The sequence below is a fragment of the Phyllostomus hastatus genome, unplaced genomic scaffold, assembly GCF_019186645.2.
Source record: "Phyllostomus hastatus isolate PE091 unplaced genomic scaffold, TTU_PhHast_1.1 phas_scaffold_12, whole genome shotgun sequence".
Classification (NCBI taxonomy): domain Eukaryota; kingdom Metazoa; phylum Chordata; class Mammalia; order Chiroptera; family Phyllostomidae; genus Phyllostomus; species Phyllostomus hastatus.
In genome coordinates this window covers 1,730,097-1,755,558 of record NW_025334007.1, presented here as the reverse complement: position 1 = coordinate 1,755,558, position 25,462 = coordinate 1,730,097, and the positions used below count along the sequence as shown (strand labels likewise).

Here is a 25,462-nt window from a genome sequence, read left to right as displayed (position 1 = left end):
TTATTAAGAACCTACTATATGTCCTGGCTTTTCTTCATGCCTCAGCAAGTTAGAGCTGTGAGGGCAATAATCTAGAAAATGATACTATCACTAATCATATGATCATTCTAATCCTGGTGTTCAATTACTAAAAAAAAAAATCATTCCCTTTACTTCTAAATTTTAATGGATTTTTAAAAATAATTCAGTGTATACTATTATCAGATGATCTGACGTAAGAGATGCTTGATATTTGCTTATAAAATGAGACTACTTAAAATATATATTTTGCTTAATTAAATTAAAAAAGTGATCATATGAGTCCTAGGGGGAAAGTATATAACAGCTAAAAGAAAATATTTATATCATATAATTTTATGTAGCATGAATATTCTGCTGTCAAACTTATCAGTTAAACCACCCAGAAACAAGCACCTAAATGCCAACCTTTTGATATTTTGCACTGACTTGTAGTGCAATTGTATTTGCTTGCTTTTGTTTTTAACCAAATGTATTCTTGGGGCTAATTAGACAAAGAAAATGAATTGATTTCCTAGGAAGATCACAAAACTTTTGAATGCCAACATGGCAATTAAGGCAAAAATAATTCACACATAGAACACACACCCTAGAATGCAGGCAAGTTCTGGAAAAAGCTGATGTGCATGACAAAAACACTTGTTACACTTGGTTATGATAGTTTTGTGAAGGTACCCTTTGACAAATGAAAAAATTCTTGTTTGGAAAAAGCACTATTCCTGATTTTCATAAATTACTTATATCTGGAAATGAACACAGTAGTAGAGCAGTTACAATTCAAAGAAATTTTGTCTACAGTTGATGTCAATAACATAGTTTTTCATACAGCTGTTAAGGTACTGTTAGCAAAGATTAATTTTAACCAGTTCTTGAAAAGAAAGACAGTATTTTGCAAGCTTTGTACTTTCACCTCATTCAAAAAAAGATAAAATGTTTTTTGAAAGTTCCCCTTAGGAGACCTTTTTTCAATGACTGAAAAAAATTAAAAGCAACATAACAAATGTCAAGTATATTACTAACAAAGAAACATGCTGATGAAACTTTCCATATAATATGTCCATATGGAAAAATATATTGCCAGAATGATTTGCAATCAGATTATAATCACTTTATATATAGATGTGTTATACAATTGCTTATATTTTCCATTATTTCTGCAAACCTTGTGCTCTTACATTATTTGGACACATGCTAACAGGACTTGAATTAAAATTAATTTCTCTGCAAGAGATTGATAAAATATTCTACCACATCCCATTTTCTTTCATTGGACTCAAATCTGAATTTCCTCTAATAATTTCCTTAACATTAAGAAACAATAATAAAAAGTTCAAAAGCTCACTCTAAATTTGCATTCAGGAAGTGCTTGTCTGATACAATTCAGCTGATAAATATGAACCTATGTGTTTATCAAATCCCTAAGAAGATTATCTAATTCAACTCCATGTAATTACCATTCACCATCTGTTCCACCAGGGCCTGAGCTGATCTGCTGGCATCTTGTAGTTTTCTGAACTTCTCGGCTTTTTCCCGCTCTATGGCCTGCAGCATGATAACAAAGGTGAGTGTTTTAGTACAAGGATTCTATAGGCTACACAGTAATTATAATTTCTACTCGTCCTTCCAAGCCTTAAGATATTTCACTCTGTCAGGTTATCATGTGAAACTAAAGATTGGTTTCTTGACACCAGAAGCATCAAAATAACAATGAAAGCACAAGCCATTTTCACACTGAATTGCTACTATTTTTAAAAGGTCTCTAATCATCACTCTTGTTTACATAATAATTTCTGAGGCATTGCAATGGATGACTGTAAGTAAACAACAACAAAGACAAACCATAACAATGAAAAGATAAAAGTGTCAGATAATTAAAATGGAATGTGTCTTTTAAATATATACCACTGAAATTACTCTTCATAGTAAAAGTATATACTCTGTAATGAACATTAAATAGACACTCCAGTAAGTACATACAGTAGGGAAAAGTATGCTAGCATTAACTGCTTTAGAAAAAAGCACTTTCATCCAAAAACAAAACAATGAGTTAATTTGTCTCTCTAAAAATGGCAAAGAACTCCCATTTATAGGAAAAATAGATTTAGTTTCAAAAAGTTTTTAAAATTTCTTTGTTCATTTCTCCCAACCAAAGTTAACTGTTGAACAAAAACACATTGAAATTGACCAAAACTAGTATTTGATACTGTTGAGTTAGCTAATTAATTGTGTCTCTACAAAGACATAGATTTTAAACCATGATTCACAACTATGCTAGTATGGTCATTAAAAACATGTGGGCCTAACAATATATATGTCCTAAAACATAAGTACCCACAGAAAAAGCAAGCTATAATGCATTCAACATTTAGTAAAATCAGTAGTTCTACAATTAATAATAATTACCCACAGATTTCACTTGAGTTTGTAGCAAGAGGCTATTCTACATCAGACTGATTTTCAAGAATTTATTTAGATGGGTATGCATTTAAACAAATATTCCAAAGCGTAATATTGGAGTGCATGCAGATGGGAGAACATATAATACATACAGGCACACTCTGCTGAGTGCTGTTCAACAGAATTTTCTGCAGGAATGAAAGCATTCTATATGTACACTGTTCAATACACCAGTCACTTGCCACTTGCCACACATGGATATTGAGCACATGAAACATAGCAAGTGTGATTGAGGAAATTAACTTGAAATTTACTTTTATTTGTTTAAATTAAAAAAGCCAAATGTGTCAGGTGTCGATTTTACAGTGCAAATATAGTGGCCTCCATGTAAAAGTACATAGTTAAAGACAGAAAGTAGAGAAATAGAGAATCATACATATAGATATAATATGGCAACATCAGGCATACTTTCAGAGTAATAAGCAACCATCTAGAGTACACCAAACAAGTATTTTCAGTATTTCAAAAGATTCTCCAATGTAAGTAATAGCCACAACTGAATATAGGCTTTTAAAACTTATTTTTAACAGAGTTTCATGAATTGGGATTAGTGAATTCAAGGTTGAGAGTACAGAAGCTAAAAGAACCAATAGACAATAGAATATATCCAATCGGGAAAAATGTAATACACAAAAAAACATACTAATTAAAACTTAGCAGAGTGAAAGTCAACTGAAATAAGACACTATAAAATGATAGTCTTGCGCCCTGGCTGGCATAGCTCAGTGGATTGAGCGCGGGCTGGGAACCAAAGTGTCCCAGGTTCAATTCCCAGCCAGGGTACATGCCTGGGTTGCAGGCCATGGCCCCCAGCAACCACACGTTGATGTTTCTCTCTCTCTCTCTCCCTCTCTCTCTCTCTCTCTCTCTCCCTTCTCTCCCTAAAAAACATAAATAAATAAAATCTTTAAAAAAAAATGATAGTCTCTTTTAAAGAACTTACAACTAAGTTGGAAGACATACATTTTACACTGTGATGCCAAGGGCAGCAAATGAAAACTCAGATTCATTCTCATCGGTGGGGAAACTCCAAATGTAACAGAGTCATATCGATACCTTGGATGCCACTCTGGCATTTCAAAGCACCCACATTGTGGTATTTGGGGATTACATGCACCCTGGATCCCATAGCAATTAGCAGGTGAAACTTCTGGATTATCCTGAAAGTCATTTTCACATAGACATTATTAAATTGTTTACACAAGCATGTGGGCAAACACAGACGGTTCTAAATTGATAGCTGGACTAACAAATCCATGAGAATAAAGTAGCCACAAAATCTTGTTAAAGGTAAGAACCTAGGCAAAGCTACCAAATTTACAGTTTCTCATCTCCCGACTTTTGTCTTCTAAATTGCCTGCCCGCAGCAGCTTATTGGCAGGTGTGTTTTCTAATACTTTAAATTCGTTCTCCCTTCAAAGGTAAATTCTATTTCTCAAGGACTCTTAAGCACTTTAGAAAAAATAAGCACATTCTAGCTAAATATATAATACTCACAACTATCAAGAGTTATAGCAGGATGTGAAGTACCTCACAGAAAGATAAGTGCAATAAGAGAGATAGAAAAAAAGAAAAGAAATACGCTACAACAAAGCAACAGAAAGAACAAGGAGAGACTTCCGGGAAAGATGGAGGCGTAGGTAGACACACTGTGCCTCCTCACACAACCAAAAGAATGACAACAACAAATTTAAAGACAAAAAAAACCAACCAGAACTGACAGAAAATCAAACTGTATGGAAGTCCAACAAACAAGGAGTGAAAGAAGAAACATTCATCCAGACCGGTAGGAGGGGTGGAGACGGGCAGCCGAGAGCACTCATGGCAAGATGGCGGCTGGAGGACCGGAGTGGGTGAGGCAGAGGCTGGCAGTCCCACATTCGCGTGCAGATAAACCGGGAGGAATGTACTCGCACCCACCCACCCGGGAATCAGCATCAGAAGGCCCAATTTGCTTATGGGTATCGGGGAAGTGACTGAAAACCATCAGAGAGAGGGGCAAGCAACACTGTTCCCTCCCAAACCCCTCCCCCACGTACTGCGTCATAAAGCAGCAACGTGGGTTGCCCCGTCCTGGAGAACACCTTGGCTCCGCCCCTTAGTACGTAACAGGCACGCTCAAACAAACAACCATGGCCCAAATGAAATGCCAGATCCAAGCTCCAGAAAAAATACAACTAAGTGATGAAAAGATAGCCAACCTATCAAATGCACAGTTCAAAGCACTGGTAATCAGGATGCTCACAGAAATGGTTGAGAATGGTCGCAAAATAGAGGAAAGAGGAAAGGCTATGAAAAGCGAAATAAAGGAAAGTGCACAGGGAACCAACAGTGATGGGAAGGAAACCAGGACTCAAGTCAATGGTATGGACCAGGAGGAAGAAATAAACATTCACCAGGACAGAATGAAAAAACAAGAATTCAAAAGTATGAGGAAAAGCTAAGGAACCTCTGGGACTTTACACATTCCAACAACCAAATCATAGGGGTGCCAGAAGGAGAAGAGGAAGAGCAAGAAATTGAAAACTTATTTGAACAAATAATGAAGGAGAACTTCCCTAATTTGGCAAAGGAAATAGACTTCCAGGAAGTCCAGGAAACTCGGAGAGTCCCAAAAAAGTTGGACCCAAGGAAGCACACACCAAGGCACATCATAATTACATTACCCAAGATTAAACATAAGGAGAGAATCTTAAAAGCAGCAAGTGAAAAGGAGACAGTTACCTACAAAGGAGTTCCCATAAGACTGTCAGCTGATTTCTCAAAAGAAACCTTGCAGGCAAGCAGGGGCTGGAAAGAAGTACTTAAAGTCATGGAAGGCAAGGACCTGCATCCAAGATGATTCTATCCAGCAAAGCTTTCATTCAGAATGGAAGGGCAGATCAAGTGCTTCTCAGATAAGGTCAAGTTAAAGGAGTTCATCATCACCAAGCCCTTATTTTATGAAATGTTAAAGGGACTTATTTAAGGAAAAGAAGAAGATCAAAAACTATCAACAGTAAAATGACAACAAATTCACAACTATCAACAACCAAACCTAAAAAACAAAAACAAAAACATACTAAGCAAACAACTAGAACAGGAAGAGAATCACAGAAATAGAGAGCACATGGAGGGTTATCAGTGGGGGAAGGGGAAGAGGTACAGGGAATAAGAAGCATAAATAGTACGTACAAAATGGACAGGGAGAGGTTGAGAATAGTATAAGAAATGGAGAAGCCAAAGAATCTGTATGTACGACCCATGGACATGAACTAGGGGGAGGGGAATGCAGGTGGGTGTGGGGTACAAGGTGGAGGGGAATAAAAGTAGGGAATAGGACAACTGTAATAGCATAATCAATAAAATATATTTAAAAAAGAACAATGATGAAAACTGTTGTTCTTTGAATTAAACAGTTTAGACTCACCCTTTCCTAGCAGAGTGGTTTCTATTTTACCCACACTGAGTTTTGTTAATAAGAAATTATATAAAGAGTAGAATGAGAAGACCATATTGTCTTCATAAGTGATGAAAAGAAATTATTAATGGCCTTCTAAATATCAAGATCATAATCTCTTTATTCTAAGCAGTTACTGGAATAATCAATTTGTGTTACTAACAGAGAGGCAACGTCATCACTGAATATATCAGGGTAATATCTGAGCTTAAATATCTTGTTTGGTTAACCACGTTATTCTGGTAATTCTAGTGTAAACAATAACAATAATAATCGCCACAACAAAACAGCAATCTGTGAAGCAGGGACTACTGCTCTCCCACTGTGACAGAGGAAAGTGACATAGCAGAGAGGTGTGTGGATATTTGAAAATATCGACTTCACCATGATAAAAATGCAGTTCCTTATGCTGTATACCAAATCAGTTTATGCACACATTTTTTCAGACGTGTGTCACAATAACTCTGTCAGCTAGAAGAAACCAGCATTATGTTATCCTATTTTATACGAGGGAACACTGAGCAGCAATAAGATTGTCATGTATCCATAATCTTAGAAGTAGCAAGTTTTAGAGGCACTATTAGAACGCTGATTGTCTATTTATAGGATCGGCTTTCTTTCAAACATGCTCTGCTCCTTCTAGTGGTAGTTCAATGGAAATTAATCAAACAGATTTGAACATATCTGACTACAGCTCCTGGCAAAAGTGACCTGACAGTTTGAATGTCAACAGGGATAATATTCAAAATACTTAACTATTAATGCAGCATGAACAGCAAATCAGAAGGCATGCCTGGTCACCTAGAATGGATACTGACAGTCTGTAGACTCACTGGCAATGCTGTGTACAGCTCAATTACTGTGCCCCATTGTCTGATGTGTATTATATGCAAAACGCATAACTGGTGCATGAATAGAGAATAGACCCAAGGAAGGACTTAACGGCCTGCACATGGTTGTCAGTGTTTAGATGCTAGCTGAGTTCCATTCCATAACATTGCTTTAAAGACAGGGAAGAGTCCGCCAAACATTTCATTTCAGACACAGCGATAGATGGTCGATTTGAAATGAGAAGATGTAGGGTAGCAAGGAGACAGTCAAGAAGGTAATGAAAAGAAGAGTTTGGGAGTCACAGTGTTCTCAGTTGGTTTGAATTCTGCCTGCACTGCATACCACCGGTTTGATGTTTAGAGATTCCACCTTTCTGAGCCTCCATAGATTCTATTAAAATGACAATAAAGATACCTGCTCTCCGGGCATTCTGAGGGGATTGGAGGAGGCTCTTTATATAATTTGCTCCCGAAATTGGGACAGTTTTTATTGTGAAATGGGAAGCTAGGAAAAATTGTGCTGTGACAAAAGGAATGACATAAACCAAGAATGCCTCAGACAAACTAGCACATATGGTCGTTCTATGAAAGGCGACCTCAGAAGTCTTCAAAGGAAGGTTGGGCTAAACTGGCACCAGGCTAAGGAGAGTACCTTGCTCACAGAAATGTGAGAGAAGTTTCAAAAAAAATCCATGTATACAGAGTATGGAAGAAGCTGACTAAAAACATCACTGAGACTCCTTTACCTGGACTGACCATATATGCCTTTGTTCTCAAAAGAAACGTATGCTGTTTTCAAATAGGTCAGATGAGCAATTCCTAATGCTCCCATCTTCTCTCATTTCCTGAAATATCTATCAAACTACAGAAAAAAGTACAAAAAAATGCTTCTGGAAAAGGGAGGGCCTGTCCTTTACTCCGTAGGGGTATCTAACCTGCACCCTGCAGGGCCACAGGTGGCCCAGAATGGGTGTGAATGCCGCCCAAGACAAAATCATAAATTTACTTAAAACATTATGAGGATTTTTGGCCCTGGCTAGTATGGCTCAGTGGATTGAGCACCAGCCTGTGAACCAATAGGTCGCCAGTTCCAATCCCAGTCAGGGCACATGCCTGGGTTGCAGGCCAAGTCCCCAGTAGGGGGCACCTGTGAAGCAACCACACATGGATGTTTCTCTCCCTCTCTTTCTCCCACCCTTCCCCTCTCTAAAATAAATAAATAAAATTTAGAGGGAAAACATTATTAGATTTTTTCATTTTCATTAGTGTTTGTATATTTAATGTGTACCCCAAGACAACTCTTCTTCTTCCAGTGTGGTGCAGAGACGCCAAAAGGCTAGACACCCCTGCATGAATCATGCGCCACCAAGAACAACTGGCCTTCCACAGGGTTACCGTGCCAGGTAGAAACTACCCGTCACACCTAGTCCCGGGCATTCTGAGGGGATTGGAGGAGGCTCCAATGGAGCAGCCACTCAGCTCCATCCAAACTGCTGTATTCTACATCACCGTTGACCTCCATGCTACTACACTGAATGGCTGACGCTCAGGCCTCAGCTTACTTAACATACCGTGACTCAGAGGGGAGTTCTTAGAAATATCCTTTGATTTGGCTTCCTAGACTATAAACGTGAAGAGTTTTCTCCTTGCCTCAAAAACGGCCTTTCTTCCATCTCCTTTGCTGGTTTCCTCCTCATCTCAGCTCTTAAATTTAGTGTCCGAGGGCTCACGCTGTATTTCCCTTTGTTCAGGTCAAAACCCTAGAATCCCTCCTGTCTCTCCTCTTTCTCTCCAATCCCTCATTCAGGCCATCAGAAAATCCCATTGGCTCCAACCTCAAAGCACACCCAGAAAAGGATGAGCACCATGCTCCCCTGCTATAATAGTAGGCAAATGACCTCACCATCTCTCAAGGGCCGGGGGGTTTCAAAGTAACCTACTCCCTATTTCTACTTCTCCCTTTGCTCCCTGATGATACGGTCTCAACTCAACAGGCAGAGGAAGTTAGGTACAATAGTGGTCAGCTCAACACTCCAATCACCTCCCTTCTCTCTCTCTGTGGAAAAGCCCAGTTCCAACCACGGCCCCACCTGACCTTGACCTGTCTGACCTCTTCTCCTGCTATGGAACAGCATGATTACTCAGCTCCAGCCACACTCTCTGTGGTTCTCTGACACTCCAGGCATGCTCCTGCCTTAGGATTATGCATCTACTCTTCCCTCTGGCTGAGATGCTCCTACCGCCGCCCATATCTATGTAATAAATGCCTCAGTGCCTTTAGATCTTTTACTTAAATGTCCCTTTCTCAGGTCTGCGATTTGCACTCTGTCTACACACACACTTGCTAGCTCTCATTCCTCCTTTATTTTCGTTGTTGGTGTTTATCAATAACATTCTATAGGTTTTACATATTAATCTTGCTTAGTGGTCATCTTCCCCACAGCAATATAATCTATATAAGGTCCAGTATGCTCGTGTATTTCCTCACACTACCTCCAGTGCCTAGAACAGTGCCTGGTACACAGTAGGTGCATAATAAAGTAAGATCTATTGTAGCATAATGCCTCTATATGCATTATTATATTCTCTCACACCCTGCCCACAGTTCAAATGCTCTACAAAGGGATGATATAAGATCAATCCTGGCAGCGCTACATACAGTGGTCACAGAACCAGCCCATGAGGTTGGGTCCTGCAAGCTCAGTAAAGTAAAGCTGGATTAAATAACAGCCCTCTAGAAACTACAGCTTTCTTTAGGAGTTGGGCACATCAAACAGGACTTCCATGATGTCTCGATAGCAGTAATAATTACCCAAACAGAAAATCAATAGTACCATGTAAAATTCATTGAGTCAACTTTAATAAAATCTTCCCTTGGTGGAGGAAGAGAAAAGAAAGTGGGGGAAAAACCAACACGGTGCTTACAACATTTATTAGAGAATAATGAAAAAAATAACATATTGGAAAAACTTCAAGGGAGTATAAACTCCCCTGAACAAAAGGCGAAGGAATGATCCTCGACCACCGTGCTCACCAGGATTCCTCGGGCCCAGTACCAGATAAACAAGCATCCCACTTGGTTAGCAGGGAGTATTATATTTTAAAGCACCCTAATGAAGTTGGTCCAGCATTTACAGATTGTGCCAAATCCTTGGCTACGCTTGCACACTGGAATGGTTGGTGAGCACTCGAGAACAAGTGTAATAACACTCCACTGGTCTCAGAAATGTAGGGGCTATTTTTGTCAGAGGTACTTTTCAATGATTTCGGTATCTTCAGTCTTTCTTCCTCTTCCACGGCTCTGATTTGTATTTATTGCATATTCACATCCCCTTTCTCTCTCCATTGACATTTATGGATAGTAGTGTCTCCCTTGGCTTTCAAGGACAAGGGTGTCATCTGCATGTTCTTCACCCATGACATCCACTCTTCTGTACCCTTCATCTTCCATGTTAAATCTCTAGAGTCAGATTTGATTCCTCAGTACTATACAGGAAGTCCTTTCCTGCCAGGTACCGATTCTCTTCTAGCCAGGTATGTGTTCCTTATGGCATCAAGTACCAAAAACAAAAACTACCTCTTTGAAATCACCTGGATCATGAAGGCACCTCTGGCCTAGACATTGTCACCCTTCTCTGCTTTTTCTTCTCAGAGTTCATGTGCCTTTTCTGTATGTGTTTCCCTGTGTATCTCAGTTTTACTGACTATATACGTGTGTGTCTACATGCGCACAGACAATATTTTCACTCTTAAAAGTTTCTATAGTTTATAATAGAACGTATATTTTGAAATTATTTTTATTAGGGCTGGTGTGGCTCAGTGGATTGAGCACCAGCCTGTGAACCAAAGGGTCGCCAGTTTGATTCCCAGTCAGGGCACATGCCTGGGCTGCCAGCCAGGTCCCCAGTAGGGGGCGCACGAGAGGCAACCACACAGTGATGTTTCTCTCCCTGTCTTTCTCCTTCCCTCTCTCTAAAAATAAATAAAACCTTTTTTTAAAAAAGAAATTATTTTTATTAGCATGCAGAATATTCAATACTTTCCTCACTATATATTCAATACTATGTGTTTAGAAGCTGCTGCTCAGATTCTGAGGTATGTAGTATGTGTAATTTCAAGTAAAAAATATAGCAGCTCAAGAAGCATCAGCAAACCATCCCATAAGGACTGTATTGTTCATTTTGAAATACATGATGGCATCTTGAAAATTCTTAGAGGTCACGAGAAAATCATCAATTCTTCAGTGTATAAATTCAAGCGCAAAATAAAAGTCAACTGAGTTGCATACCAATATAAAGAAAAGCAGAAACAATTAAAATAACTTTTGAGCAAAATATACAGAGAGAAGTTTACTAATTCTTTAATAAGTTGATTAAAAACACTCTATGACCTCTCTTCGTTTTTTATCGGCATCTCTTGAAAGCCTCCTCCTTTCATGGCATCTTCCCTAATTAATATGAAAGCAAGTTCCAGATTCCCCAGAGTCTTACCCTGAATTTAGAAGCAATTAATTTTCTATTCACTTAACATTCTATAATAAAGTTCTGCCCTTTGACAGAAAAAGTAATTTATTCACTCAAATGTTTATTTAGAAGTTGTTAAATCCTTCATATTGATAGCAGACCTTGACTTAAAATGAGCCTGCAAGACTGAAAAATAATCACTTATTCATGGAATCAAACATTAATTGTGTTAAGTACCAGGCATTATAGTAGGTACTGGGATAGTAAAATCAAACTAAGCCAAAAGAAAAAAAGAACATAGGGATGCTTATGTTCTTTCAAATTAGTGTTTTGGGTTATATTTCCAGCAGTGGGATCACTGGGGCAAAAGGCAGTTCCATTTTTACTTTTTTGAGGAAATTCCAGACTGCTTTCCACAGTGGCTGCACCAGCCTGCATTCCCACCAACAGTGCACAAGGGTTCCCCATTCTCTACATCCTCGCCAGCACTTGCTGTTTGTTGATTTATTGATGAGAGCCATTCTGACAGGTGTGAGGTGGTATCTCATGGTGGTGTTCATTTGCATTTCTCTGATGATTAGTGACATTGAGCATCTTTTCATATGCCTATTGGCCATCTGTACATCCTCTTTGGAGAAGCGTCTATTCAGGTGCTTTGCCCATTTATTAAATTGGATTGCTTGGTTTTTTGGTGTTGGTTTATAAGTTCTTTATAAATTTTGGATGTTACCCCTTTATCACATGTAGCAGCAAATATGCCCTATCATTCTGTGGGTTCTCTTTTTATTTTGTTGATCTCCTTTGCTATACAAAAACTTTTTAGTTGGATGTAGTCCCATTTGTTTATTTTTTTCTTTTGTTTCTCCTACCTGAGGAGATATACCAGATAAAATATTGCTACAAGCAATCCAAAACACTTATTCAAAACAACATAAGCACTCCTGTGTTCACTGCAGCATTATTTACAATCACCAAGATAGGGAAGAACCCACATATCCATTAGTAGATGGGCAGAAAAACAACTATGGGGCATTTGCACAATGGAATACTACTCTGCCATGAAAAAGAGGAAAATTTTACCCTTTGCAACAGTATGGACAGACCTGGAGAACATTGTGCTGAGTGAAATAAGCCAGCCAGAGAAAGACAAATGCCATTGATTTCACTCATATGTGGAATCTAATGAACAAAGTGAACTAACAAGCAAAGTAGAGAAAGACTCACAGATAGAGAGCAGGGTGACAGCTATAGGGGGGTTAGGGGGCGGAGGGACTGAACAAGAAGGAAAAAGGACTCATGGACATAACAACGGTATGGTGCTTGCTGGGAGGGAGGGGGGTATACAGGGACTAAACAGTAATGGGAAAAAATATAATACTTTTTTAAAAAAGAAAGAAAAATTAAGTTAAACTCCCAAATTTCTAGAAACCAAGAATCTAATGAATAACAATCCAAAATCAGTTTGGATAATTAAGCCTGGCTTTGATCCTGACAGTCTTTATGAAAGCCACATGAGACAAAGACTTTGTCAATGGCTTCTAAGCAAAGGCCACCAGGAACAGGCCTGCAGATCAGTAAAGTAAGATTGACTTACTTGTTGCAACAAGAGATGCCACGAAACAGGAAACTACATGGGTTATGTCTCTGAGAAGATGTTAAAATGAGTTTATAGTTATTGGGCTTGTGTAAGGTGATGGGAGTGGTCAAGGAAGCAGGTCTTTGCCTCTCATTGGATGCTGTAAGAAAGTGGAAATAATCCAATGATTGGGTATCTTTAAAAAATTATGTAGATGACCCTTGCCTGGTGTGGCTCAGTACATTGAGTGCCGGCCTATGAACCAAGGGGTCGCCAGTCAGGGCACGTATCTGGGTTGCAGGCCAGGTCCCCAGTAGGGGGCAATCAAAAGGCAACCACACATTGATGTTTCTCTCCCTCTTTTTCTCCCTCCATCCCCTCTTTCTAAAAATAAATAAAATCTTCAAAAAGTTTTTATTTTTTTTTAAAAATATTTTTTATTTATTTATTTTTAGAGAGGGGAAAGGAGGGAGAGAGAGAGAGAAACATCAATGTGTGGTTGCCTCTCACATGGCCCCCACTGGGGACCTAGCCTGCAACCCAAGCATGTGCCCTGATTGGGAATCGAACCTGCGATGCTTTGGTTCGCAGCTCACGCTCAATCCACTAAGCTACACCAGCCAGGGCAAAAAGTTTTTCAAAATTAAACAAATTATATAGGTAGCATGAAGAATATAGGGAGAATAAAGCTATGATTAGTAAAGAAGTATAATCTGCCATAAAGATGGGGGCATTTGGTCATTTTGGGGGATTTGGACAATGTTATTACTTTTGTCTATATTGACACTTACAAAGTGGTCATGTTTCTCTCTTGATCTGTCAGGATCATCACGTAGTCTTGTCTGGGGCCGACACTCTGAGTGGCTGTTCATACTCAACAGCAAGGCATCACAGACTAGCTGGAAGCTCCAGAACAGCATCTAGCAACTCCAAGGTCTAACCAAAGTGCCACGCCAGCTCCTGGGTAGCAGTGGCTCCTTTTTTTCGCCCCCTCAAATGCATATACACGGAGGCATAACAGGATAATGCTTATGTTTCAATAAGTTCACTTTGGCTGCAGTGATCTGAAAACTTCTAAAGGAATAAAACATTAGTGGCAGGGAAGGCCAGCTAGGGATTATCATCTTAAACAGAGAGGAGGCACCGTAAAAACTTTAATCAGGGTTGTGGTGATGGAAATTGAGAGAATTAGTCAGTTTCAAGAGCTGGTAATTGAACTTGTCAAGGGGTAGGCTTGTGAATGGTAAGAAAAAATTCTAGATGACCCAGTTAGCTTTTAGATTTCTAGATGAGGCTTTTGGAAGAAAGGGGAAAAAAACAGAAAGATTAAATGAGGGTTGGGGAGGTGATGAGGTTTAAGCATTCAGGTAAACATTCAATTAAAGGTGTCTATTAGGCAATTAGATATATCGGCCTGGGCTTTATAGCTACATGAGAAAATAGATTCTGTTTGAATGAGGAGGAATGAGGATAATCCAGAGAAGAAAAATGAGGGAAGAACTGTAGAGAATATTAATATATCAATATTAAAGGGAAAATGAGATGGAACAAATAGCCAAAAATGTAACAAAAATAAAAAAGGTAACCAGTAGATAGTGGTATCCCATCAACCAAGGGAGAATTTCATAAAAGATAAGGCGGTGAATAGGGTCTAGCCCTGCAGAGCAGTTGAGTAAAATAAGGCACAAAAATATTCATGCGTGTGTTTAGAAGAGAGGAGGGTTTTCTCTAAGATGGAAAAACAGCCCGTTTCCAGGCTGATGATGAAAACCCAAAAAGTAGAGAGATTGAAGATATGGATATGTGGCTGAGTGGAACCTGGATCCTCAGGATATAGAAAGTGAAGATATTAAGAATGCACATACACCCGCACAGATTAGCCACACCTGGTGAAAGCACGCTCTCTTCCACCGCGGCAGATGGAAAGAGAACAAAGCTACTGTAAGTGGTGGGGGAAAGTTTAGCAGGACCATGCAAACTTGAACTAACTGTTGAGAGAAACTGAGGAGGAAATTAACTAGGGATGCATGGAACGCTTATGAAGAAGTACTGTCAAATCTGTTTAAGCGTGCTATTTCGGAAATGGAGTAATGTCTGCCAGTGGAACATCGACAGTACAGTTATGCAAGGGGTAGCCGACCTGAGGAGACTGGGAAAATGGAAGCTCTTGGAGATAACAGACCAGCCCACGTGGGCTGAGATGGTTAAGGATGAAGGCACAACTTGGGCTAGCGAGACTGTGAACCCCGTGCCAAAGTCTTCAATGAGAAAGTAAGTCATGTGATAAAATGGTTTGAATGATAGATGTCCACTTGGCATGAAACGCAAGGGAAGAGGCATCTTCACACAGGGCAGTACCTTTGGACTTGACCCCGGGAAGCAGGGCGATGAGCAATTCTAAAGGAGTGGGTATGTGAGTCATTAGGCTTCGTTCGTAGCATTCCTGAGGGTACAAGTGGTTTCCATGTAGAAGAGGGAACGTGCAGGACAGGGAATCTGCCTTGGCAGAAGGCTTTCAGAGTGCAGAGTATGAGGGCGTGGGAAGGCTCAAAGTGAGGCAGAGAAGAGAGTGCGGAAGAGCACAGAAATGAGGACATAAGGAAGGACAGATGGATAGACGTAACCATATTCTAGGTTGTAAACACAGATAACAGAGGTAAGAGAAAGCTGAATTGGTTGGCTTGCTGATTTCCAACAGCACCTGCTTAAAAGCTGATCTGGCTTGGGTGTACACAGCCAGTGGTCCCAGAAAGAGCTGGAGGCCTGTTTACCTTTACAGCTGGTAGAATGGTTTTCAAGAGCCCCATATTCTCAGACACAGTATCATATTATCTTGTAGTTGGGTCATTTTGTTGTTTGAATGACTAACTTACTTTACGATGTACTCATTTCAAGAAGCTGAGTGCTGTCTTTTTCTATGTATAATGCAGTTTTTCGCCCAAATCTTCAAGGGAAAAACAAGGATGTGCATCATACATGCATGGGTAGCACCTGCAATACCTTGTATCTGTGCTGGTATTTTGTAACCACTTGTTACCTAAAACTTCTTGTACCATAAAAGGTTCAAAAATAAATGCTAAAGTTTCTTTATAATACAAAAAGTAAACACCTACATATAAATAAATACATAATTGAATTTAAAAATTAGAACCAAATCTTTTTTTTTCCCCCCGACAGTTTGGACCAAAAACATGGGTGTGCATTGTAGACAGGAGGGCACTATACACAACAAAATATGGGACCTAGACCTGTTACTCCCATAGAAATTCTCAGTTGTGGTGATATTGACAGGATGAATGAAGAAGCATCTAGGTAAGAGGGATCCAGTCCCAGACAGTGTCTTGTCTGATTCTCAAAACTTGATGTGCATACAAATCACCTGGGGATCTTGTTGAAATGTAAATTTCGGAGGCATTAGGTCTGGAATGCTACAGTCCTAACAAGCTCCCACGTGGTTCCAATAGTGGGTGTCTAGGGACCACGCTTTGAGTAGAACTGTCCCCTAGAACTCAACTTTTAAGTCAGGGCATTATGTTAATTGTATGCGTAAAATACACGGTGAATAGAGCAGAAACCATTATGTTAGGTTTAAAAGGATATGAAACTGAACTGATAATGTCCTGGCTCAAAGCACTTGAAAGTGAAGGAACGAAGTAAACAAAAAAAGAAGGCAATATTTAGCCATTTTAATGGATGCCTACAAATGAATTAACGGCACTTGGATTCATAAGGTGGGCCTCCCACGCGCTCACAATAACCTACATAAACTGACAAGTGAAGAGTAAGAAAATTAATGGACACCCAAACTGCATATCCATCATCATTATGTATTTCTCCCAAGGATTTTTAATACATATACATTATATGTAGCCTGAAGGAAATGCCTAGGTAAATCATTTTATGTCCTATTTTATAGGCAATTAAGAATGATGTTGTTATTTCGGAAAATGAGAGTAGAAGCTGATAAAGGTGACCCACGAGGCATTAGAAAACCACTCGTACAATATCGTACAATATCGTACACCTTTCCCTGCCCCCCCTCAGCACTTTCAGTCTGCCCTTGCTAATACTATTGACTAAATGCAAATTGCCTCTAGGTAACTGTAAGATAACAGGAAATGTCTGAATTTGTATTCCTTTAATGAGGGGACTCCATTTTCCTGCCTGATCAAAGCTGTTTTAAGATGCAGAAAGGGGATGACAAACAGATAAGTAGATTATACAGATAGATTTAAAAATTAGCAAATAACATGCCTGCCCCAGGAGAGCCATCCTTTCAGTTGCTAAATAGGTCACCGGAACCTCGAAAGGCATTCAAAGGGCATCTTCTCGAAGTAATTTTCTAGCCAGAGATTTTTTCCCTCAAAAATCATAACAAAAGATACCCTGACATAAATGTGCTCTGAAATAAGACATTTTGCTAGATTTCTACTACATATTATACAGTAGTCTTCAGTTTAATTTTCAAACTCAAATATTAACAATATAATCATAGTTCCATTTCTTGAAACTATTTATAAGTCCATTATGCTGATAACAGACTATTGTATAAAGCTGATAATAAATTCAAAACAAAATTCTAATTTATAAATAGGGAACTCTGCGAAATGTTGATGAAATTATCTCTCGTCCTCAAGCAGCCTACAAAACAGATGATTTTCCCCAGAAGATCTTTTGTTTATTCTCCAAAAGTTCTAACCCCACAGCAAGTATTAACTTGCTTCTGAGGTAATGCTATATTTGTAAAAATAGATTTTGTAATTCATGAAATAGAATGCTCAAAAGATAAGGCGGAATTAATCCACACAGATGTGACCTTCTTAGAGCTCAAATTATTTCACATTCAGAAGATTTGTTGCTTTAGCCTGCCCACTTCAGAGTGGATACTCGGCCTGTTACAAATTTCCTGGCAAACTCCAGGCTGTCTCAGAGGTACCAAAGTTTGGGCTGCATACCATTTCAGTAAAGCGAAGCACAATGAAAGCAAGGCATAACCTTTTCTTACTGGTAGAGGAGGGTCTTACCTTCTTTGGTTTGTAAAATAACACATTATCTGTGAAGCACAATAAAACGAAGTACAATAAAATTGGGCATGCCTATAGGGCAATACAATTGTCCAAGTTGAAAACTCATAGCCCTGATAATGTCCCTAAAGACGGAGTAGTTCTTAGGAAATTAATAAAAGAAAATCCCTACTGTGAAGGACAAAACTACAATGTCTCAGTAGGAAATAAAAACTTGCAAAATAAATAGTGGATAAATAAATACTGAAAAACCCTGGACTTTTAATTATACAATGTAACACATAAACATCTAGAAGATTCATATCTGTTATAATGTATAAAAATCATTAGCGACTAGAAAGAATAATTTTGTGATGACAGTAAAATCATGAACAACAAAGTCATAAGTATAGTATTTCTAAGCATCTATTCTATTCCATTCTTGCTAAGCAAGCTTGCTAAGTCCCAGCCTTGAGGTGACAAAACAACCTATGAAGGAAAATCAATGTAACTTCGTGTTCTAAAATTGTTAATTTACAGCTAAACAGCATAAAAGTTAAAGAAGGTTTATGAAAAGCATTCCTGATCATTCACAGCAGAACCAGGAAAGATTCTACTAGGCTCAACTTTTATTCTACTTGATATCTAAAACACATGTTAAAGATATATTTAAAAGTGTGGTATCACATGCTGTAATCTTTTCAACTCTAATAGAATCAGAGTGAACGAAGCACAGACTTTACAAGCAACAAAACATAGGAAAAATACATGAAAATTAACGTGTAACATACATTGACTTTTTCTTTCAGGTCCAAGAAGTTGCCTTCCTTCCGATAGATGGCAAATTCAGGGCTCTGCAGCACAGCTTCTGAACGAGTGATCCAACTGTGAAGTTCAGTTATATCGACGTCCAACCTAACACAGGACAAAATAAGCATCATTATTTCTTGATGATCTCTTCCTTCTATCTGGGAAAAAAGGTAACCTGTCCACGTATATCATTCTCCAACTAAGCTGAGACTCCTCCTGGATGTCCCTGTTACTATTAATAGCATTAAGATTTCTCTAGTCATGTAGATGCACAATGTGGAGTCAGCTTTGATGTAGATTCTCCTGATGATGGTGGTCATTTTGTGTATCTAAATGCGGCCGACACCTCTACCGAATCCCCTATACACCATTACTCAGCCTCTGCCTGAATGTCTGCACTGGTGGATAATTTACTCCTGTACGAGGTAACCGTCCCTGTTTTTGGAAAGCATTTACAGCAAAATGCATTCCTTTTGACAGCCCCAGTCAACCATGCATCTTCTGTGCATGCTCTGTACAACATCCAATCATATTGACGCTGGATTTGGCCACGTGATTTGCTATGGCGAATGGCATATTAGTAAGTGCAGTGCAAGCAGGAGCTTCATGAGCATTTGCACCTTGTCCTCTAAGGGCATGCACGAGGTGAATGCAACTTTTCAGCAGGAATTCCAGCAACCCTTTGAGAAAGTTCAATCTAGCCAAGTGTAGAGACCAGGTCTATGAATAAAGCCTTCTTCGACCTTTGAACTATCTCAAATAGCAGCTGAATATAAGCAAACGAGTGCTCCAGCTGACACCACTTACAGCCACAAAACTGCCCCAAGAGCCCTGCAAAACAGCGAGAAATGATAATTAACTGCCATGTTGTAACACTAAATTTGGGAGCAGGTTGTTATGCTGCAATAGACACTCTCAACCATTCTTTCATTGCAGAGACCCGTGGCGCTAGTGAGAATACATAGGCACTGGCATCAGATGACTCAGGGCAAGTTAAAGCAGGGGTTTTAGGGGAGTCATGGGTGGGCTGCAAGGGTGGAGGATGCCTATGAATCACTTGAAACTTGTTTTTCTCAAGAAAGAACCTCTTGATTTTATCAGCATCTCTAAAGAATCTATGAAAAGGGAATTTGGAGATCAGCTAATCCAATCGTTTCCCAAAGAAAACAGGCAAACAAATGATTCTCCAGACTTAAGTCGCAAGTCTCCTACAAGTGAGTGATACTCAAACCTCCCTATGCACTAGAAGATTTCTATTTGGAAAATGGGGCTCCTTAGTACAATCGACTTCACTCAAATGTGTCTTTTTTTCTTTAAATCAGCCTGACCCAATGACACACCGTATATTCTCTTACTCATAAAGGTGGGATGGCAATACCCACCACTAACTATTGAATCCCCTCCCACTTAAACCTGAGCTGTCTGGTTTCACACGCTTTTGAGTCAGACTGTTTCTAGGAAAGATTGTTCCCTTCCACCTACAGGCCCATGAAACTAAAACTCGACCTAAATGCTAAGCTGGCATCTCAGCGGGGAGAGAACTGCTAAGGCCTACGTTGGGGAATGTTTTCCATCCGGCCTGGAATGTACGTGGGTTTTATTTGCACATGTGTTACAATCATCCTCCAACCGCCATCTCCAATCCACCGGGGAAAATAGAAACAAAGGTTATGTATCCAGTCTGAAAGGAATCACCTTCATTCAAAAAGTCATACAGTACTTTGACGTCTGTCTTTCTGAAAAATGTAAAACTCTATGCTTCCTTTTAAAACATACCTCTCTTCATTTCTACCACAAAACATATATACTAAGTGCTTATTACAGGACAGGCATCGAATCAAACTCCATAAATAACATTAATGAATATGCATCTGTCCACATTATCAAGGAAATTGGTTTGGTGAGGCATCCATTTAACAAAATAAAATGCTTCACACATAGATCTGGGATCAGCTCACACTGCAACTTTTATTTTGCCTGATGAGAAAATGCCTCTTCCATGAATTAGCATTAAACAGCTTCTGGGCTAGAGCCTTGGCCGAGTAAATTGATTACGGCCATACAATGAAGGGCCCGTGGAGTCAAAACCATGGTAACCCTCTGCCTGCCATTCAGTCTCTGAAGAGTTGAAGAAAGGCCTGGACAACAGTTGGTGGGTAGTTCTAATAATTAAGATCAATTCAGGCAACAGGGTGGGAAATTCCACAAAGCGGGTTCTCCTTGTTCAATTATTTTGTTTGTCTGATTTTGTGAATTTGGAAGGAGATTGTACAAGGTTGCTTAAACTTCCATTTTACATAAAAACCCTACGGAGAATGATTATACACCATTTTGGATTTGCAGAGCTTTAAAAAGGGATTTTAACTTGTTCTAGGGCACTCATGGGTAGAGTGCTTTCCCTAGGAAAAACAATCTATTCATAGGCACAGGGGTTAATATGTTACACTTTCTTTCTGAAACGGAATGAAGCGAAATTCATTGAGTTGGTACAATTATCTGCTGTTAGCCTTTCTTTCGCTCCTTTGTTCCATAATCATGACAGCTTGATTCCTTTGTTGATGGCTGTGGCCTAAACCCAATTCATACAGGATTTAAGCTCCGTGCTATTCCTCACCTAACCTTAGTTTTACACGTTTTTCCTGTTGTTTCAACTACATCTGTGATTTCCTCACTAAACGTTTTGCTGTCCTGATGTGAGATGCAGTCAGCCGACATCTAACATTCAACACCATCCTTTAGAGTTCTGGGAGTTAACAGTCCGCTACTAGCGTTGTTTCCCCTCCAATATTCTCCCAGTAGTTGTCCCCATGTCCCCATCTCTTTTTGCCAGTGATGAGGATGGAGGGGTGAAGGGGAAGCAGCGGCAGAGTTTTGAAGGACTCCCATGCACTCATACCGAGTGCCAATGGCCCACATTCAACGCTTAGCCTCAGAGGCATTTTTGCTGCTTTTAGTGAAATGAACACGGTTTCCTTCTTGGTACCTACTCAAACCCTGGCTTTCAAGTAACAATTGCATATTGACTTTATTCCTTATCAATTTTGCAGCTATTGCCCCATCATTTCTTGTGGCCTGCCCCCCAGTTTTCACATTTTCACTGCTATTGAGTGTTTTTCAGATATCTTTGCTAAGATAAGATGACAAATTAACCAACTCTCGTAATTTAAATCCGTAGGTGTTCATAAAGTGAGTGTTGTCTACTCTCCCCAGCCTTTGGCCAGGGATATTTCCCATCATGCTTTGTACTGTATTATCTGCAGCTACGTACTGAATTGCCACTGGAAGATATGATAGAGATGTAACTCTGTTGCCTTCTCAAAAACCACTGAGAAAAACACTGAAGAAGTATTTAAATCTTAGGTTTTCTGCGTGTGTTCTTCTTTCATTGTAAAATCACTCATTTCCACTTTTTTCATTTTTAAAACTCTCAAAAAATCACTGGTAATGAACTGACATATACTAAGTTGCTCAGAAGGGCCTCTATACCCTCAGAATCAGCACATGAATACACTTCTTACTCATCTCTCATAACACACTTCACTCTGTACCTAATGTCCTTCTACATGCTATTCGAGATAGGCTCCATCCCTTAAACCCAGTCTAACTTGATCCAACTGAAAATCCTCTTTATCTACCAAGAAAATTGACTTCTTATTCTCTCTTCACAGACTGATTTTTCCTTCTGTAATTCTTGATGAATATTCTGCTTAATATTTTTCAAGTATGCCCTGGAATTTCATCCTTGTCATTACTTAATGATTAGCAATGAAACGACAATGTTCTCTCCTTCACAAAAGAAACTTATCATGAAACTCCAAAAAAGCAAAATGTGTAAGGTCCCAGAGGGTAAAGCAACCATGTCTTGGAATATTTTTATTTGCATAAGGGTTTATTACTGAACCAAGGTCATTTTTCAAAGAAACCTTCCATTTTCTGGAATTTTCAAAATATCAGGAAGTATGGTGCATATATACCAAATCTCCAGTCAAAATTTTCCCTTAGGGTCATATTGCACAAATGAACTCTACCCAGTTGAATTTCCCATAGAGGGGATGCAAATTAGGCCCATTACACTCCTTCGAGGTCAGAATTGGGAGACTTATCTGTCTGTGCACATGTATGTTTAAGCATTTTAAGTACATTAAAAGGGAAAATACTGGAAAATACCACCCCTCCCCCCAAAAAACCAGAGCAATATATGCAGTTTTAGAAGTTGTCCGTTTTGAATTCTCAATGGCACACCGTTGTCTGGAACTTGTGCTATATGATAACTGCTGATTAGGTCAGAAGAGCCTCTTAATGGGTACTTACTGTGTTCTGTTAATTTTCTGTACGGTGACTGCTATAGAAAGTCTTAAACTAACATGACACATTTACATAAACTCTAATTCAGTCACTTTCAATGTACCATTTGGAACTCATCATTCCCAAATGTGTAAACGTTGAAAGTAGGAATCCTCCAAGTTCTCAGAGTTAACTAATTTGATTAGAGAGCTGGGGTATGAATGTCCATTTCACATTTTTAGACATTGTTGCATGTAGAATTTCATAAAAACTTAGGAACTTCATCTTTAGAAGCCTGAAAGGAAAGTGTTCACATGTGTGAAATATGTTAACTCTTACAGGATCCTAAAGCTCTAGGTCTAGACCAGGTGACTTAACAAACTGATTTTACTGTACGTTTTAATTAGCTAAAACAAAAGTTTTATGTTAATGGAAGCACAACTATAAGACTTTTTCATTGGTATTACAAATATGGAAGAAATCTTTCTGGCAGTGAGGTGATTTCAAAGCTGTGTTTATTGTATTTTTAATAATCATCTTTGTTCTTCAGAGTTCTTCAGAAACTAAGAAGGCTTTTGAATTCCATATTGGTACATGGGTACTGTCCAGATCCCGGACCATCTGCTGAATCCATAGTCTTTTTTTTTTTTTAAAGATTTTACTTATTATTGAAGAGAGAGGAAGGGAGGGAGAAAGAGAGGGAGAGAAATATCAATGTGTGAGAGAAACATCCATCACTTGCCTCTCACACGCACCCGACTGGGGGCCTGGCCTGCAACCCAGGCATGTGATCTGACTGGGAATCGAACTGCCAACCTTTTGGTTTGTGGGATGACACCCAACCCACTCAGCCACACCAGTCAGGGCTCATACTCATCTTTTAAGACTCAGTTCAGCACACATAACTTCTTGAAACTTTTCTTGATCAGCTTGTCCCTATTCTTCCTCTTTCAATCTTCCTTCTGGGGAAACTGATCCCTCCCACCAGTATGTTTCCACAGGTTACTTGCTTTTAAAAACTGAATGTCTAGAATCCAAGTTAAATCTGAACCAGAGAGAGTTTAAAACATCAAGTGACATTCACTAGAAACCCTATTAGTGCTAAAAGTAAAGTATTTTTAGGATTCTGGGGTTGATAGAGGACTCAACACTTGGAAAATTTTAGTTTAAGGTAAAAAGTTATAAGTCTAGCAAGTAATGTGTATGTTAAGCTTTTGTTTCAGAAACTACAGATAAGGCCCATCCTGGATCCTGGAAAAAGCCGCCGACCTCCTGGGGCACTGGCTAGAGATTACCACCTGGGGACAAGTTGGAGGCATCGGGGCCTTTTGTGTGACCCCCCCACCCCCAACAGCTAACTGCCAAGAACAGGAATGCTACAGTTTCACTCACCTAATCCTCCCTGAATTTTAAAGCCCTCACCACACCTTGCTTGTCCTCCCCCACCCCCTTATAAAAGATCTGGCCAGGAAAGAGAAGAGAAGATGGTTTGTTAGGGTATGAACCCGCCATCTTCTCAGATCACTGGCCATCTGAATAAAGCACCCATAAAAGATTCCATTGCTGTCATTGCTTCTTGGGTTTGGTAGTGACAGGCAGCTCGAATACCGGTGTCTTCTCTGGTTACAGGATGTGCTGAGTACATGGTAATTATACTTTTATAGTCGTAGAATATTATGAAAGGGAAAAACCCTATTTAATATGAGAAAACAAGTCACCATTTAGATAAATACCTCCCCCACATCAACATACACATCAACATAGTTTGTGTATATACTCACAGGTGTGTGTGTGTATGTGTTTATACACTGTGAGTGTGTTTTCCTTGGTAGGAGGGGGAAGACAAGGCCACATGACGGCCTTATAGTTCTTCATGTCTGTGATTGTACATTTGTGTGTGTGCACTTTAAATGTAAACTAAATAGAGTGGAATGGTCAATTCCTGAACTGAAAATCCAGTATCGCAGGTTTTTATGAGCCATTTCATCTTTATGCTGTTTCTTCAGACAGATGACTTAACTTCTCTGATCTTCCTTTAAATTGCAACAACTAAAAAGCTACCATCGAACTAGTCTTAAAACAGAAACTCACAAACAATACTCTTTAAAAATTACTCTTATACGAGTTTATTTACCTCACTAATTAAAGTGATTTTGATCTGAAACACAAAGCTGAGGTGAGCTTTGCTTACCTTGCAGCTTTGATATTCCAATTACATTAGTCCGTTCATCCACCAATCAACTCAAATAACAGCAAAGGATGTTCAAATTCCCAGTTATAATAAAAGTCCTATATACCCTATTCAACAGATTACAAAGCACCTGAAACAAAATATGACAAATGAGGAAGAACATTGTCCTCAGTTAATATAAACTGGCTACATTAACAGTCCTATCAAATATTCTATTTTGCTTATGTTTGCATGATTTTCTGTACAAGCTCGAACGTATTTCTAGTTTTTATACGTAAAAATTTAAGTGCATCGCTCATAAAAATAATATGTTTCAGTACAGTTAAATGTAATGATTCCAGATTGAGCTGAAATGCATCTTTAAAAAAATACTAAAAAATCAATTTCTGTG

The 25,462-nt window shown here is 39.1% G+C and overlaps 1 protein-coding gene across 2 annotated transcripts in view; it reads right to left on the bottom strand.

Moving 5' to 3' along the window:
- Positions 1 to 25,462, bottom strand: part of DMD (dystrophin) — a 1,939,942-nt gene that overhangs the window by 1,270,228 nt on the left and 644,252 nt on the right. For both annotated transcript variants that reach the window (XM_045855895.1, XM_045855896.1), the window contains exons 18-19: positions 18,578 to 18,701; positions 1,473 to 1,560 (exon numbers count right to left, since the gene is read on the bottom strand). In XM_045855895.1, the coding sequence (XP_045711851.1) occupies positions 1,473 to 1,560; positions 18,578 to 18,701 (212 nt within the window). The remainder of the gene's footprint in view (positions 1 to 1,472; positions 1,561 to 18,577; positions 18,702 to 25,462) is intronic.